This window comes from Micropterus dolomieu, linkage group LG08, assembly GCF_021292245.1.
Source record: "Micropterus dolomieu isolate WLL.071019.BEF.003 ecotype Adirondacks linkage group LG08, ASM2129224v1, whole genome shotgun sequence".
NCBI classification, from domain to species: Eukaryota; Metazoa; Chordata; class Actinopteri; order Centrarchiformes; family Centrarchidae; genus Micropterus; species Micropterus dolomieu.
Window position 1 is genome coordinate 5,239,551 of NC_060157.1, and position 17,709 is coordinate 5,257,259.

A 17,709-nucleotide genomic window follows, 5' to 3' on the forward strand; every position below is an offset into this window, starting at 1 on the left:
GTAGCATGAAGGAACTACAAATTTATTTTTGTTATGTAGCCTTGTGCTGTATAATAATGACTAATAAACAACCTTGTACCTTGAAATTACCTCATGGAGTCAATGACGTAGATGGTCAAACACTCCACACTAATACTAATTAGGGTTGTTCCTGGTTTAAACTAGGATTTGGCATTTCTCCTGATGACATCAGGCCGAGATGACCTTCTGAGCTAATTTGCTTATTTGTAGCATTTGCTGAATAAGATTCAGGTTCTCTGCAAGGTTTGTCTAAAACCACAAAGGTTCTTTTAATGCCAAGAGGAAATGAAATGTAAGAACAGTTAATGGCAGATGAACCTTAAAAGACAAAAAGGAAGAGGAAGAACTAGCGTGGGTCAGCATGACTAAGTGTCCCGGTAAATAACCACCGAGAAACTGAAGCTCTGTTCACTCAGTCAGGTTCTGCGATAATGTTATAATAAAATAAACATCTGCTTGATTCTAATCTTGTCCTTATTATTCACATCATTCATTTGTACCAACACTTAGGCTACACCTGCTTATACTCCAGCGTCTTCCCTGCCAGTAAATGGACAGCAAACACAATGCTTTAAACATTACAGAACTGTTGTTTTAACTCCTATGAACTAAACTACTAACCCCAAACTTTAAAACAAGTAGCTTGTGCACTCAAACCTGCAGGGAGGTGGGCATTAGTTAGCAAATAAGGATAATGTTTGACGGTGGGAATGGTAATCTTGGGGTCATAGGCAGCATTCCTCCTTCTCCAAACATGGCGAGTTGAGTTGATGCCAAAGAGCTCGATTTTAGTCTGATCTGACCACAACACTTTCACCCAGTTCTCCTCTGAATCATTCAGATGTTCATTGGCAAACTTTTAGACGGGCCTGTACGTGTGCTTTCTTGAGCAGGGGCACCTTGCGGGCGCTGCAGGATGTCAGTCCTTCATGGCGTAGTGTGTTACTGATCGTTTTCCTGGTACCTATGTTCCCAGCTGCCTTGAGATCATTGACAAGATCCTGCTGTCTAGTTCTGGACTGATTCCTCACTGTTCTCATGATCATTGCAACTCCATGAGGTGAGATCTTCCATGGAGCCCCAGACCAAAGGAGATTGACTGTTTTTCTGTCACCTTCTCACCAAGCTGCTTGGTGATGGTCTTGTTCCAGCTTTGTGTAGGTCTACAATCTTCCAATTCTGTGGACAGGTGACAAACATGATTAGGAGCACTCCCTTTAAGATATATACTTTATTTCCCAGAGGGGAAACTCAAATACAGGAAGACATGCACAAACACAAACACGACCCATAGCAACACACAGAGAGATGTCAGAATGAGAGGGCTGCCAGTCAGTACGGCGCCCACCCCTGGGGGTGGGCGCCGTACTGTCTTTGTCTGTCTTTGCTTTGTTTCACACACCCCATTTCTCACTTTATTTTTCCTGTCTTTGGATTCTTTTGGAGTTTCTATACCTTCTACTTATCTTTCACTTTTCTTTATCTAAACCTAAATCAAATCAACGAAATGCTATTTTAAAAAAAGCGGGGTTCTAAAATTGATTTATAAGACGAGACAGAGTTTGCAGCGCTGACCTTCAGGCAGGTCATTCCACAGTCTCAGAGCCCTGACTGCAAAGACTCGATCATCTTTCAGTATAAATCTGAATCTACACTAAAACAACCTTGAAATGTCTGAATTCTGAGGGTTTCTCACTGAGACCATCTTGAGGCAATCGATTTACCACTGTTACTACACTACATGTCTGATTAGGCTGAGGAAGATATGCTGTCAAATGAAATAGCAATATCGGCGTGGTTGGTGAAAAATTTTTATTTTTTTCATGCTGAATTTGTTGGCTGCAGTTGAAAACGTATCAGATTCAGCACAAGGACTGATTAGACACACCCTCTTGACTAACACACACACACACACACACACACACACACACACACACACACACACACACACACACACACACACACACACACACACACACACACACACACACACTGAACTATGAGAACAAACGAGCCCAGAGAGGAGATGTAATCTGACTGAATCATCTGCATGTGTGTTTGTGTAAACATGCATGCCTCTCCAGTGAAAACAGAGCTGAACCCACTCCCCTCCACACCCTTAACACACACACTTTCCTTCAGTCTGCACAACTTTCCTCCAGACCATGTGGCTAAATCAGAAAACGCCCTTCACCTTCAACATGTCCACTGTGGTTCTCTCTGCACAAACCTTTTTCAGGTTGTTTTAAACTCTGTCCACAATGAAACACCGTTTGGTTGGCAAGTCACAAATCAAGAAGGACTGTGATTGGTGTGCCGGTGATGCTGCATTTAAGTGTGAAAACGTCTTCTCTGTCCACACAACATGCAGTGTTTCCCACATGATTTTGTGAGCCTATGGTGGGTGGACATCGATCATCTCGCATATGCCCCCCTGGAAGAACAATTTATAAAATAAAGAGACTAGGTAAATGAAGACCTTTGCACGCTTGTTTGTACCCTAGTAAACAATTTTATCATAAATGCACTGTATAGATATAAATGGTAACAAAACAGCAAGAAAATCAACTAATTTCTTTAATGTTTTTCCATCAACCATAAATCAAAGAATTATTTGTAAGTAATTTCCATTTTACTTTACTTTTAAGGGACACATGTAACAGCATTATACTTCCTGTGAATATAATCCAATCAATCTTATTTCCATACATGTTGTCTCAACATCTTATTTTTAAAACCAGACTTTTTTCACGTGTATCCTCGCGCTACATTCACCAAGTCACTCAATTTGATAAATTATATTGTATGTTGTGTTCTTATCGTACAATTTAGACTTAATAGCCTCTCTTCAGGTAAGACTCTCATACAATGAGGAGGAATAAACTATTTGATCCCCCGCTGATTTTTTACGTAAATCTGTGTAGGGAGCTGAAGGTTCGACTTGCCAAATGTCAGCGTGGAAACCTTAATGATTTGGAGAAGATCTGCAAAGAGGAGTGGGACATCCCTCCTGAGATGTGTGCAAACCTGGCAGCCAACTACAAAAAACTTCTGACCTCTGTGATTGCCAACAATGGTTTTGCCACAAAGTACTAAGTCATATTTAGCAGAGGGGTCAAATACTTATTTCACTCATTAAAATGCAAATCAATTCATAACATTTTTGACATGCGTTATCCAGAATTTTGTTGTTGTTATTCTGTCTCGTACTGTTCAAATAAACCTACCATTAAAATTATAGACTGATCATTTCTTTGTCAGTGGGCAAACATACAAAATCAGCAGGGGATCAAATATTTATTTCCCTCACTGCACTATAACACTTGTTACAAAGTGAGAAGATTTTGAATAATGTCGCTAACCGTGCCTGTCAACTCGCTCTGCTCCTTTTTAACTGCATTTACCGTAAAGGCTGTAAAACGTGTGCACTCCAAACTTAGCGGCTAGCATCGTTCTCACAAACAAGAGACAGTGGAAACACAAAATGTAGTAAAGTCATCTGAACAAACGTGTTGTTCTCCAATGCTTCATATTCATACAGTGTATATACACTCTGATAATTCCATTATATCCAGATGAAGTAATTGATCCTGCTGGTCTCCTTGAACACCTTTAGTCAGGTTATGGTATATTGGGATTATAGTCAGCGTGACAACAACTACATTAGCAGAGCTGGATTATGCACATAAATCCATTGAAGATACTTTCAGCACGTACCCAGCTTAGTTTGGTAACATGCAGGTCAGAGAGTAAAGATACAGTAAGTATGTTTGACAGCAGAGCCATATGGCTAGCAGCAGTGGGATAATAGACCTTTTTTTTTTTTTTTTTTTTTAAGTGAGAGCAGAACACCTTTTTACATTACAAATCGGAGTGCAGAGTGTTTGAAATGGTTAATCAATCAGCAGAAAATTAATCACCATCCATTTTGATAATGTGTTATCAGTCATTTATGAATCAGAAATTCCTAACATGTTTCCAGCTTCTAGGGCTGTGCAAACAAAATCAATACAACAATATATTGCAGTACTTTTTTCCACAATACTGTATCAATAATTCAGCCCCTCTTATCGATACATTACAGTTAGCTCAGTGCTAATCTCCAAAAGCATGCTAACGGACATTAGCATCACAATAACAATAATATAATCTTAACATAAACTACACACTTTGCTTCACATCCTTAACAACCTGAACGACATAGTGTGTATAATAAATATAAAAGAGCTGCTAACTTCACTGTCTTGATGTACTCTGCTACTTCAGCACGCCACACTGACTCGCTTCAGAAAACCCAAAGGGTCAATACTTAAACTCAAAATTCCCAGTGGTCTAAAAATACAGCTACCACTAGGTGGTGAAAGTGCTTGCTCTTGGTGGGAATTGTTGGGTTTCTGTAAATAATATCGCAGAGTACGGCTCTTTTATGAAAAGCGCTATGAGATAACTGCTGTTGTGATTTGGTGCTATATAAATAAAATTGAATTGAATGTAACTGGAGATGACTTATATGACTTGGTTTGGGTCAGTTTGTGTTCACCCTGGCTTTGTGAATTTACCAGAAAACATCAATCATAAATGTTTAGTTTTATGTTTTGTCTTTTCTAGAAGAAGGAAATGTGAAGAAGACAAGGAGAAAATGAGGTATTATATGAAGGATAATTTTTTTTGAAGCAGGCAGAGTCTTTTAATCTGGTGATGTAAGACACTCAACAGGGTTGGTGTGCATGTGTGTGTGTGTGTGTGTGTGTGTGTGTGTGGTAAGGATTTAGTATGGGGGTATTTAAGTAAAGCTGTGTGATTGCTAATGTTGTGGGGACATAAATCTATTTACAAAGTCACATTGTGGTGACTCCCCTTCCTTATTGATTACATTTTAGGGTGAAGACTTGGTTTAAGGTTAGGTTAGGGGTGAGGTTTAGGCAGGTTAGGGTAAGTCTCTAGGGAATTAATGTAAGTCAAGGAAAGAGTTATAGGGAGAAAGCACTATATTTGTAAACAAGGCCATAGTTCCTGTCAGTTTCTCACCAGTTACATTAGAGGAAAATGTTTTCAGAAACAGATAAGAATAGTGCTCCAAATGTGTGGAACTGTTTAAAGCTGGGCAGACAGCGGGAGTTAATGATCCTTTCTGCACAGCCAGAACCTGTGACTTCATGCTCACACTATAGGACTGAATTTACCACGATGGGGCGGCTCACACTGAACTCCTGCACAGAGTTTATTCAAATTAGACGACAGCATCAACACAGCATATTTGGGGCATAAAACTGCGCATTGTTACTACCTTTAAAGTGGGTAAAACAACACTAAAACCTTCTATGGTGTATGAATACAAAGACATAAATCAATAACAAATGTGTTGGACGACCTCAATTTGATAGCATGACTCATTGATTTCACGTTCAGATTTTGTAATGTTTTCCCACAAAACCCTGCCCTCGGACTCAAATACTGTAGCTCTGGCTTGCGCTTGGATTTCAATATTCCTGTCCCTACAGAACAAGAGATCTGCGGAGACAGATTAAGTCAGTGTGTGTTTGTATAAGCCAGTGGTGTGTGTGTGCGCAGAGTCTATTCTGAGCTTAACTGCTCTGTCTCTGATCAGTGGAAGCTGCATGTGAGGAGGAAGCAGCTGTCAGATCGTCCATCAAGAACAAGAGCAAATATCATTGATCCCTGTGGGCTGATCAGGACACGGCAGGACAGTGACAGCAGTAGTGTATTTAGTACAACACCACCATGTAAAAAGTGTGTGGAGATCACCAGTCTGTCTTTGCCTTTTTTGCATCTTGGATTACATTAATTTAAAGTTTTTCCTGTTGTTGGACAGGACGTCATTCTGTTTCACTGCCAGTGTAGAGGAGAAGATTATAGCTGGTTTTCAGACTTCCTGGATAATCTGACATTTTCTTTGTAGTGTTGTGACAGACCATTCAATGGTTCTATCTGGTCAACAGCTCACAGCACCGACAGAGAGCAATGTAGGAAGATAATAAAGAGATTTCAACACATTAAGCTTGGAGTTTTAGTTCACTTCATTTGTTCAGGTGATTATTAACTTTAAATGGTAAGAGAAGAAGCTGAATAGAGTAGCATGTTTGGAACGATGAGAAGAAAGCACAAAATGGAGAATAGAGACTCATAGTTGGCACTTAATTTTGGAAGTAGAGTCTTTCCAACTGTCTAAATGATGGGAAACGTGTCAGATTTGCAGTTATGCTGTGGTAACAAAAATCAGATGTGAAGTCAGGTCAACTAGACGCAAAGTTCATCTCCATCCACCTGTTTAGTTTGATGCATATAGGTTGGGCAATCTGACCAAGAAATTATATTACGATCTATATAATCCAAAACCTTTTCTCAATTTTGGAATTCCCACATAGACTTTAGCCAGACTTGAAATAGCCTATGAATTTCTCCTGAGTTTTTATTTGAAGTTCGAAGCAGAAGCCAAAAGATAACAACAACATCATCATAAAATAACACATTTCAAGTACTCACAACAACTCGATTGCATCACCGAAGGAAGAGCCACGTGAAGAGATTCATCCAGCCATTATAGCCATCGGTTTGGTTATGTAGCACAGAGCTGCTAGGTGATGAGGTTATGTGAAGTTTGGAAACGGAAATAAGATAACATTAAATACTGGAATGTCTACAATCTACCTGAAAAGTAGATTGTGGGCGCCTTTAGATCAGGATCTCGATTTTTAAAATCGTCAGATTGCCCACTCCTAAATGCACATTTTACATATTTAAAAAAAAAGGAAACGCTGAAATAGAAGCAGCTTAAAACCATTAAATACCTTCGGTGAGCTTGAAATGTTGGTGAACTAATAAAGAAACATTTTGATTCATAAAAGTAATAAAATAATATTGCTTGTATTTAGTCAAGTCACAAATTTGCCTCAAGAAGCTTTACATCTGTAAAGTATGCGACACCCCATGAACTACCTTGGAGCCTCAATTTGAGTGAGGAAAAACTGGGGAAAAAATGGACAGATGTAAAACAGATGTGGTGTGTACAGTATAAACTACCATAACATAGGCCTAGTTCATGTGTGTGTTCATTTAACTTTGTCTGTGCAAATAAACAACTACAGGAGAGAGAGAGAGAGAGAGAGAGAGAGAGAGGCAGAAATTATGGTTATGTGAAGAAAAAGACCAAAAATGTAGCAAGTGAATAGAGAACAGGAAGTTAAAATAAGAGAGACTGATGATTGAAAGCCAAAAAGGTATAGAATGAAAACACACTATGATTCATGCTATTTTAAGACCGGTTTTCTGACAGAGCGTGTTTGCACTTCTTTATTTTAAGCTAAAACGACACCAGCTATTATTAGTGTGTCTCTGGTGTTGTTCATAACTCAAACTGGATGAAATGACTCTGTGTCCCAGAAAAATCCATCACTACAGTCCCCCAAAAACAGGCCTGCAGCTGCTTCTGGGCCTGCAGAGTCATGTTTTCTGGATAACAAGGAGGTCACCACAAACCCTTCAGCAGGGAACTAAAGACCTTCCTGCTCATTCTCTCACTGAAACGGTGAAGAAAACTTGCTTTTTTCATTCATTCATATATTCATGCATTATTTTATTTGTTGTTACATTGCAACAGAAATATTTTCAGAGTCTGAAGCCCTTATCTGCTCAAACAGTTTCAGTTTCTTTGGAAAAGGTCACCAACCAAACTTGATGTATGTGACCTTTATTTTGGCTGCTTGGCCTTTAGAGATGCAACATATTTACAGAATAATGTCACATATTCAGAAAATTTCAAAAAAGTCTAAATTTAAATTATCTGTACACATCTAAGTTTGTTTTTGGCTAAAGATCCTTTTTCCAAATGTTATCTAGAAGATAATCTTTGAGGAAAATAGAAGGATGATAGACAAGCTTATACTGTAAAGATTACTGGTTCAGTCTCCTTAGTGTCTCATCACAACGTGACAGTGAAGTTCATGCAGCTCACCCAGACCTTCAGGATATTAGTGAACAGTATGTGTCTTTTTCTAAACACCCATCATCATCATCCTCAGCAGCGAGGGAAACGGCAAACTGGATTTTTCCGTTCCCACAGAACAGAAACTTTCCACATCATCCCAGTGAGATGTAGCAGGCTGGTTCTCATGGAAACGGGCCATTGGTCAGACTGTTGTGATAATGAGTCTGCAGATCCACAGTTGAGATACTGGGACAGATTTAGTCAGACTGGGAAATCACCAGCGTCGGCTATCGCACTCTTACCCAGATATTGTTGATGTTTATGACTACAGCGTTTTCCTCACAGATGCCTCCAAGCTAGGAAAATAATTTAAAGATAACTAACAGGGATGTTTAATATGACAGTGTTGCGTTTGCTTTAATGAACCTTTTCCTGTTAAATGTCAGGAATCACACTTCTGCTGAAGAACTTTCCTATTATAATGTGTGTGGGTGTTTGTTTGTGGTCCACCCAAATATGTTATGTCACAGTTGCTTTGTGTAGCCGCCATTGCTGCTGCATTGAATAACACTGTTCATTATTCATGGGGCTGGGTATCAAACCTCAATACTTTTTTGGTACAGACAAAAATGTGTCTGCAGCATCAAATATCAAACCATCCAATTACCTAAAGTTGTCATTGAATGTCTTGCTTTTTAGTGTTATTCTTTTATCAGTCAGTTTCTGATTTTTAACTTTTGCTAATGTGACGTTAGCTCCACGTCTCATCCAAATATGGTCACGTCCGGTGCTGCTGGTTGCCCCATCGGCCAAACCCGAGGTTTCAAAAGGCAGTCCAGAGACCAATGGGTGACGTCACGATTACTACATCCATTTCTTGCATACACGCTATGCATACCACAGTAAAACCATACATGTCATCACCAGACAGTAGGCATTGACGTATAAGCAAGCAAATACAGCAATAAATACAACAGAAGAAAAGAACAACAGTTCATAAATGAATAAAATGTTCAAAAGGGAAAGATCCTATATAAATGCACCTTTAACGTAATAAATACAGCTGTTGATAATAAGTAAAGCAAAAAGCATAAAAATTGCACCTATCCAAGATCAACTGGAGTAACCATACAACAAAATAAAATAAGTTGTGCATAACTTTTACCTTTTTACCAAAGGATTTGTTTTTATAGAAATAAAGGTGGGCAGGAAGGAGTTTAAAACGATTCTTCATCTGCTTCATCTAAATTATCTTCCTGATGGCAACAACTTATAATCAGAGAATAGTACAGTATAGTAGTAGAATAGAAGGATCGTCAAAAATTTTGTTAGCCAGTCTAACGACAGCACACTCAAATAAAGACTGAAGTGACCGCTGTAGACGTTGGTGACATATGAGAGATGTAGTTCATTGAACAGTTTCACACAAAACTAAATGTTACTGTACTGTTTTACAACAAACTCCGACTTTCGTCACTTACAAAATGATCTTTTAATCCACAGACCTCGTATGTGTAATTCAGGGTACAATTCAAACTGGATAAAAAAAATAAGTTGTCTCTCGCCATTGACTACCTTACATATTTTTTTAAGTCCCACGGGTCGGAAGCGGAAGTGAGTGGGCTCTTTCCATTCCCACACCATGGAAACATTCCACAACAATTCGTGTGACCGTGTTTACAGTAGATACCAAAGATAGAATCATTAGAAATAGACTCTAGGGTTTAATAATACTGGAGAAGTGACAGCCGAGACTGTTGAAGGTCTGAATGTTCTTTTTAATCAGGAGGACTGACTGATCAACAAAAAATGAAAAAGTCAATTCTGTGACACTGATGACATCGTCTTTGTGGTATTCAGTGTATTTCTGGAACTGAAGGACGTAGTGTTTAAATCCCCGGATGCTGACTGTGACCCACAGGGAATCAGAACAGTTATTACTCTGCATGTTTTAAATTTTTTCATTGATTCATTAGAGAAACAATATGTTCAAATTGAATGGGGAAAACCTTTCACCCAGTGCTGTGCTGCACGTGATAGCAGTGACAAATCTGATTGTTCAATGTCCCTTACTCTTTAATTCAGAGTGACCAAAATAATGTTTACATGATGATGTTTCAGATTGCCAATTGCCAGTTGATGAGGATTGGGATTTATTCAGGCTCTCTTCTGTACTCGTGGTGTAGACAGAGTATGGAGCTCTTGGTGCAAAACACCGCTTAGACTCATGCGTTCACCCAAAATCATCAATTACTATTTTTGTCAAGGGAGTCTGGTGGCTTTGACGAGAGCGATATAGCGACCGCTTCTGGTTAAATAAAAAGATCTTACTCTTTAACAAAAAGGTCTATCTTTGTAGTCTCTCTTTCCATAATGTTGTCATGGACTTGTAATAACAATCTGATCCTGTCGGTAGCAAAAACTAGCACTTTAGTGGACTTACTTTGACAGGGCACAATTGCCTACAAGGATAACTTTACAGGTTACCCTTCAACTACAAATTTTTGCACACAGCTGCTCTTTGGACATTCTGTTTCAGATGGTACCACTGGTGGCAATAAAGTGCATGAGCCTAAACTGCACGGTGATCCCTGCCAATGACATGGCGAGCTGACTGAGTGAAAAAATCTCCTGCCAAAAGCGCTGCAGGAACCTGGTGCAATGCTTCTGAAAAAGGCATCAGGCAGCCGCTCAGGAATTTTCTCTGCAGGAAAAAAAAAGAGACAAAAATCTAAAGCACATTCTCAGTCACCCATTATAATTACTGGATTAAATCATGAAACCTCTATACGTGACATATCGTAATGTGAATTTAGTGACTTTTAGAATTACATTCAAAGTATGTTTAGTATAGCTGTTAAAGAGATAAACTTTAAATACTTATTTCATTTGGCCAGTATACTCTGCAAGAAATGTCTTATGTTTTTGGGTGAAATTTTAAAGGATTGGCAGAAGGTAGAACATCCTGTTAAAGCCTGAAACTCAACATGCCTGAATGAGGAGACGCATGTTACTACTCCGCCCAGATGTTACTACTGCATCTCACACACACAGGCTCACACACAGGCTCACACACAGGCTCACACACAGGCTCACACACAGGCTCACACACAGGCTCACACACAGGCTCACACACAGGCTCACACACAGGCTCACACACAGATCATCTGTCAATTTTTTGTTTTGTTTGCCAATAAAGCTAAATTGAATTGAGAGAGAGCGCCTATGTGTGTTCATGTTTGTGTAATAGTTCAGTTTCTCAAGAGAAGGTCTAGTGTTCTGGTTCCCTTTGGGGTTTAGGTCCCAATATCTGTATGTGTGGGGGTGGAAAAAAAGTTCTGTTAAAACTATCATCATGTTCACATAAACCTGTGAAATATATTAGTTACAGTATTGTGTGGGAGTTTTTCCTTTATCTACATTATACAGCCTACAGTGTGTATATCTCTATTTCTACATCTACGTTTTATTACCTGTTCTGTGATTTTATATACTTTATTTTTGATTTTGTTTTATTCAAACAACAAATATCACATAAAATTTCTCTTTGTGCAGTGTAGAGTTATAATGATAAACATTACATAGATCAGTCAATAACTAACAACAGCATGAGCAATTTATATCTCTCCAAAAACTGTTTTGTAAGATCTTCTGTTTTGGGTCTGTTTTTTAGGTTATTTAAAGACAATGTGGCTAAATATGATGCTTTTACTGGCTTTGTGTTTTTCTGACCTGGTACAGAAACGAATGTCTGACTGTAGCGCTGCTTGTTTCAGCTCAAGGTGGAAAGCAGATGCGGAGCTTCCTGCATGGTGTTGACAAAATGACACCATGACAAAACTTAAAAATATGAAAAAGGAAATGTTTTTATTAGGGGCAGATTTCTTTGGGTGGGTCACAGAAATAATTTCTTTTATGCACTTACAGTATATATGAAACATCTGTTGGTGGTGTTAATGTACAGTATGTTTGCATGCGTTGAAGGGCTGTGTGGAGACTGTGCGCTCTGTGTTTATGTGCCAAGAGATTATGCATGTGCTCTGTATATTAATGTGAGTTTGGACCTAGAAATGCAAATATGCAATTTTTGTGTGAGAGTGTTGGGTGTCTGTGAGACACTATGCTGATGTCAGTAATGTTATGTAAGTGCTGTGAGGTCAGTGAGCTGAGCTCCTTGGCCTGCTTTCATGTCGAGGTCTGTTGTTTTAATCCACAAGGTCAAAACAGCCACACAACCTGGCTCATAACCTTCAGCAGACAGAAACACACACACACACACACACACACACACACACACACACACACACACACACACACTCTTTTGTTGTCACAAATCAGTAGGTTTGTAGTGCAGCTTGGAAACAAAGAAATACAAAACAAAACCTTTACAATTTACTGAAATGAGAGTGATATCCTTCATTAATTTCTCTCTCTGTCTCTCTCTCTCTCTGTAGGACTCGTAACCTCTCTGGTGGATCTCCCAGACCTCGACACACCAAGAAGATCCACTTCATCAAAAATATGAAACAGTACGACACGAGAGGCAGCAGGTGGGTCACACTCATTATTCTGTAGTTGCAGGTTTTTTTTAACAAGAAATATAAGTTTAATATTAAACAGTAAAACAAGTAATATAAACTGTAAAAAAATATGTTTCATGTGCGTCACGCTTAAGTGTGGTCTTTGTTTCACCTCACTGCAAGACGGATATCTCAGGAAAGGTAAAGGTTGAAAGTGGCACACATCACATTGTTCCACTGCCTCAGCCAAATCGATATCGAGATGTAGACAATGTAGCAGCATGTTGATCCCTGCTGTTCACAGCGTGTACAGTTACAGCACCTAAGCACAGCAAGGTCAAGGCAGTGGACATGTGCTTTTGTGAACTGTCTGTGAAGTTCACTGTGTTAAAGTTTTCTCTGAATTTTTTTTTTTTTTTTTTTTTTTTGGGTGGGGGTGTGTATATTTTCTATTTATACTAATTTAAATCAATGTTTGTTTGTAGGATTGTGTTAAAGGTCCCATGGGTCATAACTCAGATATATCCGTTATGGCTCAGTCTCTAACAATAACCCTTTACAAACTCTGCTGACTTGCAGAAGTGTGCTGCCTTTACTCCACAGCGGGGATGTGAACTCAGCTGTTGGTGTGTATTGTGGAGTTTGGACAGTGTCATTCTGTTCAATTCTTCCTCTATTGTATTCTATTTTTGTCCTTCCTTGCAGGTTGTATAAATCAGACCTCCGGTTCAAAAGAACACAGGACAACTTGGCAGATAATAATAGACTGAGGGCTGGTTGTTTAAGAATAGATCCAGCCAAGAGCAGCAGAGCTGGTGTTTGTAGTGCAGCCGTAGACTGGATATAAGAAGTGGACGTAGTCATCGTGACGTCACCCGTCGGTTTGTGGACTGCCGTTTTGAAGCCTCGAGTTTGGCCGATAGGATGTGACCGTATTTGGATGAGACGGTTGAGCTAACAGCCATGTGCAGAGCTAGTTAACGTGCTTAGCTAGTTGCATCTGTAATTCACGTTAACTGTCATTTTAACAGGGCTGATAAACTTTGTCTAGCGAACAACAGTATTAAAACTAAATGTACACACCAGAGAGAGTCAACAGCCAGCTCCTAATAAGATTTTTCAATGGCACTGGTTAAATTTACACTGTGGGTATGAGTTAGTCTAGCCTGATTCGCAGGTTGCCATGGTAACGACTTGTCAATCATAGATAATCCCTCCCTGAAGCATACTCTGCTTTATGGTCTATGTTCCTCTAAATGGGACCATCATTTACTAAATGAACATCATGTTGTATTGAAGAAGACTTGAAACTAGCGACTGAGACCATAAAGTCATTGGTAAAGTGTTTACTGAGGTAATAAATCAGGTGAGAAGTAGGGTCATCAGACTTCTTTTTGCAACCAGAAGAGTCGCCCCCTGCTGGCCGTTCAATAGAATGCAGGTTTAAGGGACTTCCGCATTGGATTCACGTCTCTGACCGGAAGCTTTCAGCTTGACTTCAGCCAAGTCACCATGTCATCACGGAGAAAAGACAGCAGCTAACAGAGAAAAGTAAATGTTGGAGCTCTCCTGCCTCAGAAATGCTGCTGTTGAGCCTCCGGGTTGTAACCCTCTTTTGGGTCATTGAAGCCCCTGCTTCCAGCAGTGCTGTAATTTTCAGTGTTGTGGTAGTTAATGAACAGTAGGAAAATCATTACAGTCAACATAAAAAAAGGTTGATTGTTGTCTGTAGATCTATAAATATAGCTAATGTAGATTAACATAATCTTTGATTAAGATTAAGTAGCTTCTTATGAATTTACAATATCAATTTGGGCTCATATTGTCCCATCAACATGGTTCTTGATACTCTCCTCTATCGTTTCAAATACAGATATTTGTCATATATTCAAAAAGTGTGGACATGTAGGCAAAAAACTATTTTTAAAATCTAAATTGGGTACAATTTTGTCCATTAAAAACAGTCCGTAAGTACCACTTATGTGTCTGTTGATAGTATTTCTGAGTAGGCTAACTAACCTAAAACCACTTATAAAGAATGTTGTGACTATGACACAAACTTGTAAATAAAGGGAGAGAGAACTGAACAAAATCAGGCTAAAGTTAAAAAACACTGCTCTACAGCATATCTTGTGGGAACCGGAACGTTACCGAGATAAATAAAATTTAATAACATAAAGTCACTGGTCACAGTTAATCTAGTGGGCAAGGCTGAAGTGTCTCACCCTTTTAGTTTATTTTGATTTGTTTTGGGGGACAATTCGTAGCTCAGTTGTTACAACCCCTCGGTCAGGGGTCCATTCCCTACGGTGTTTCTCTGTTGTTTTTCTTTTAGGTGATCGTGGAATAGTGTGCCCCCAGTGTTATGAAATGTGGGGTAATAAATTGATGTGTGAAGGAGACAGAGTCCAGCAGGCCTGTTCTGAAGCATCTGCTGTTTCCACTGATCTCCCTGGTGACTTCCTGCTCTTCACTTTCCCATGCATCCTAGGGAACACTGTGTGTGTGTGTGTGTGTGTGTGTGTGTGTGTGTGTCACTGGTACACACAGCTAATCTGTCTCATGGGATGGATAGAGGAGGCAGAGCACCAGGGACAGAAGAGGACGGTCAGTGTTTCACAGGTTCTAGGGATAGTTTTGATTTATTCACAGCAGACAACTACATGTTTAGCTCTCGTGAGAACTAAAATTAATTTCCTTTTTGGCTCATTTGAATGATGAATCACTCTATAAAACAGTTGGAATGATTAAGCCACAACATGAGATTGCTTGTCTCTCTGTTTATTCTAGGATTAAAGTATATTGAATTCTCTACCCCGTTGGATCCTCATAAAAAATATACTGTATGTGTTTGACCAGGATCATGTAATGCTTGTGAAAATAACCGCAGTTGCATGAACTACTAACTCGGGCCTTTCTTCTTCATAGGTTTATCACAAACAAACTACAGTATAGTAGAGTAGGATAAAACTACATCAAAATTGGTAGCTGCAGGTTTAAAAATTTTCAAAGATCCGATACTGTCCTTTAGTCTGATGTCAGGAAGTAATGTGAACTGAGATAAAATCAGGTCTCTTCACATCATAAAAAGAGTAGATAAGAAAACAGATCAAATAATGTAATTTCCCGCTATTGAAAGTTGCCTATATTTACTTACAACTCTATCATTTTCACTTTTTTTCACTTTACTACTCCAACATGAGTCCGATGAAAACATAAAATTTCACCTTGTGTGTCCAGTTGTAACAGTCATCAGCTAGTTGTCACAGGTGAAACTGAAATAGACCCCCCCCCCCCCCCCCCATATGTGGAAATGCATCTATTTTATGTACCTGCTTTATAGCTGGGGGGGGAGGGGCATTGGGTCTCTGACTTCAATTACGATGATCTTCACAGATGACATTTATTCAAGGAAGGTCAAATCAATGACAACTTGACTTGAAGACGTCTGACCTCTCCTCCAAGAGGCTTCTTGAATCCTGAACTGAAGAAGCCTCTTCTTTGTGATAAGAGATGAGATGAGGGATGAGAGGCGAAGCATCTTCAAGTATCTTCAACAAAGTCCGGTTACCCTAATTTTAACCTTCTTTGGATTTGTTTTGACATTTAACTCAAAACCGCTAATGTCAACCTCATGGTTGTTCTAGAGGAAGCAGTTGTTCTGCACCACAGTGGTGGACAGACTGATTGTCATCCCTAGACCCATGCCACTAGCATGGCTGTAAACATCCAACTTAAAATCCATCCAAAGAACACATTTGAAACATGACAAGTAGTGTTGATGAAGGGCACTGAAACACTGAAAATAACATTAACGTTTTTATTTTTTAGTTAAGTTGTGCAGTCTGGCTAGCAGATGATAATAACCCCGCTAGCTTGCAGTTGTAATTGATAAAAATATGAAACAATATTAAAGTTTGCCATAGTAGGACAACACTGTCAATACACAGATCAGCATTCGTATGGAAGCCCAGTAGTCATGTGACATGATGTTTTGACCTGTCATTAGGCCATGCACAGAGGACTATGCCATCATAAATCTACTGAGCTCTCTGACAGACAACACCATTCTCTGGCCCTGACCTAATGTACCTAATGTAAGCTGCTCGGCAGCTTGACCTGGCCTTGTATCTACATTGTATCTGCACAAGTGGCTTAGGTAGGGCTTGCCCGCTGGCTTGATAAGCAGTATCATCTTAATGACATGACCGCTCAGTAGTCCAGCCGCTATCACTGCTTATCTAACTCCACCAGTCTTACAAATTATTACCAGTTATATCAGAAAATTTGTCGCACCATTCTCTGACCCAGTGCACCTTAAGACTTGAGCCCCACACACTCAGCACAACCCGCTTGAGCAGGTTATAAGATGAGGGTTTCCTCCCTCATCTTGTATTTTATTTCGACATATTGTTAAATCCAGGTTATGTAACTACTTTGGTGGATTTACTGCTCTCTCTCTGCCAGCATTCTGATTAAGTGTGGAGCTGCTTTGGAGTCTTAGTTTGATTCAAATTGGAAATTGTTAACATTTGCTTCTGTTGCTCTTCCCTCTGACAGTCACAGGATTGACTTGATGTTATTTTTGTGGTCAGCCTCAGTTCTCAGTGGAGCTCAAACAGTGTGTGGCCTTTGTGCTTTTAATGTTTTAATGCCATCAGGGGAACACGAGGTCAATGATTTGAGGTCTTCCAGAGCTTGCACAGAACTAGTGTGTATAAATAGAAAGTCAAACGATCAGTCACATAAGTGTGTGTATGTTTTCACACACTGAATAATCTTCCAGCCTCTTTGGTTCCTGAGCCAAAGATAATGACTTTAAACATTTTCCTCAGAGACACAAACCAGGCTCTGCTCCATAGGGGTTTTTACTCCAGAGGATTATAAAAAATACACTCACATACACATACTCTGTTCCCTTGAAACCCCATTAAAACACATCATTGTTAAGCAGAGTCTCTCTTAAAGGAGCAGGTGGTCCATTAGAAAAGTGTCAAGTGTGTGTGTTCAAGTGTGTTGCCAAAACATTCAGGTCTCTGCTTAGGAGAGATGATCCTTTTATTAAAAAAAACATTATAGTTTCATATTTTGACCTGACTGTTGTTGTGGTCCTGAGCACAGCACTTCCACTGGTTTCATTTCCACTTTCTGAAAATATGCTCACTTTATAGCTCTGTGAGGTACTACCAGATGTCTCAAATGTTTTCAGTACAATTTTATTGA

At 39.4% G+C, this 17,709-nt stretch overlaps 1 protein-coding gene across 1 annotated transcript in view; it reads left to right on the forward strand.

Annotated features, from left to right (window-relative positions):
• Positions 1-17,709, forward strand: part of cables2b (Cdk5 and Abl enzyme substrate 2b) — a 41,401-nt gene that overhangs the window by 9,286 nt on the left and 14,406 nt on the right. Inside the window, exon 2 of the mRNA XM_046055798.1 lies at positions 12,421-12,516. Coding sequence (XP_045911754.1) covers positions 12,421-12,516 — 96 coding nt within the window. The remainder of the gene's footprint in view (positions 1-12,420; positions 12,517-17,709) is intronic.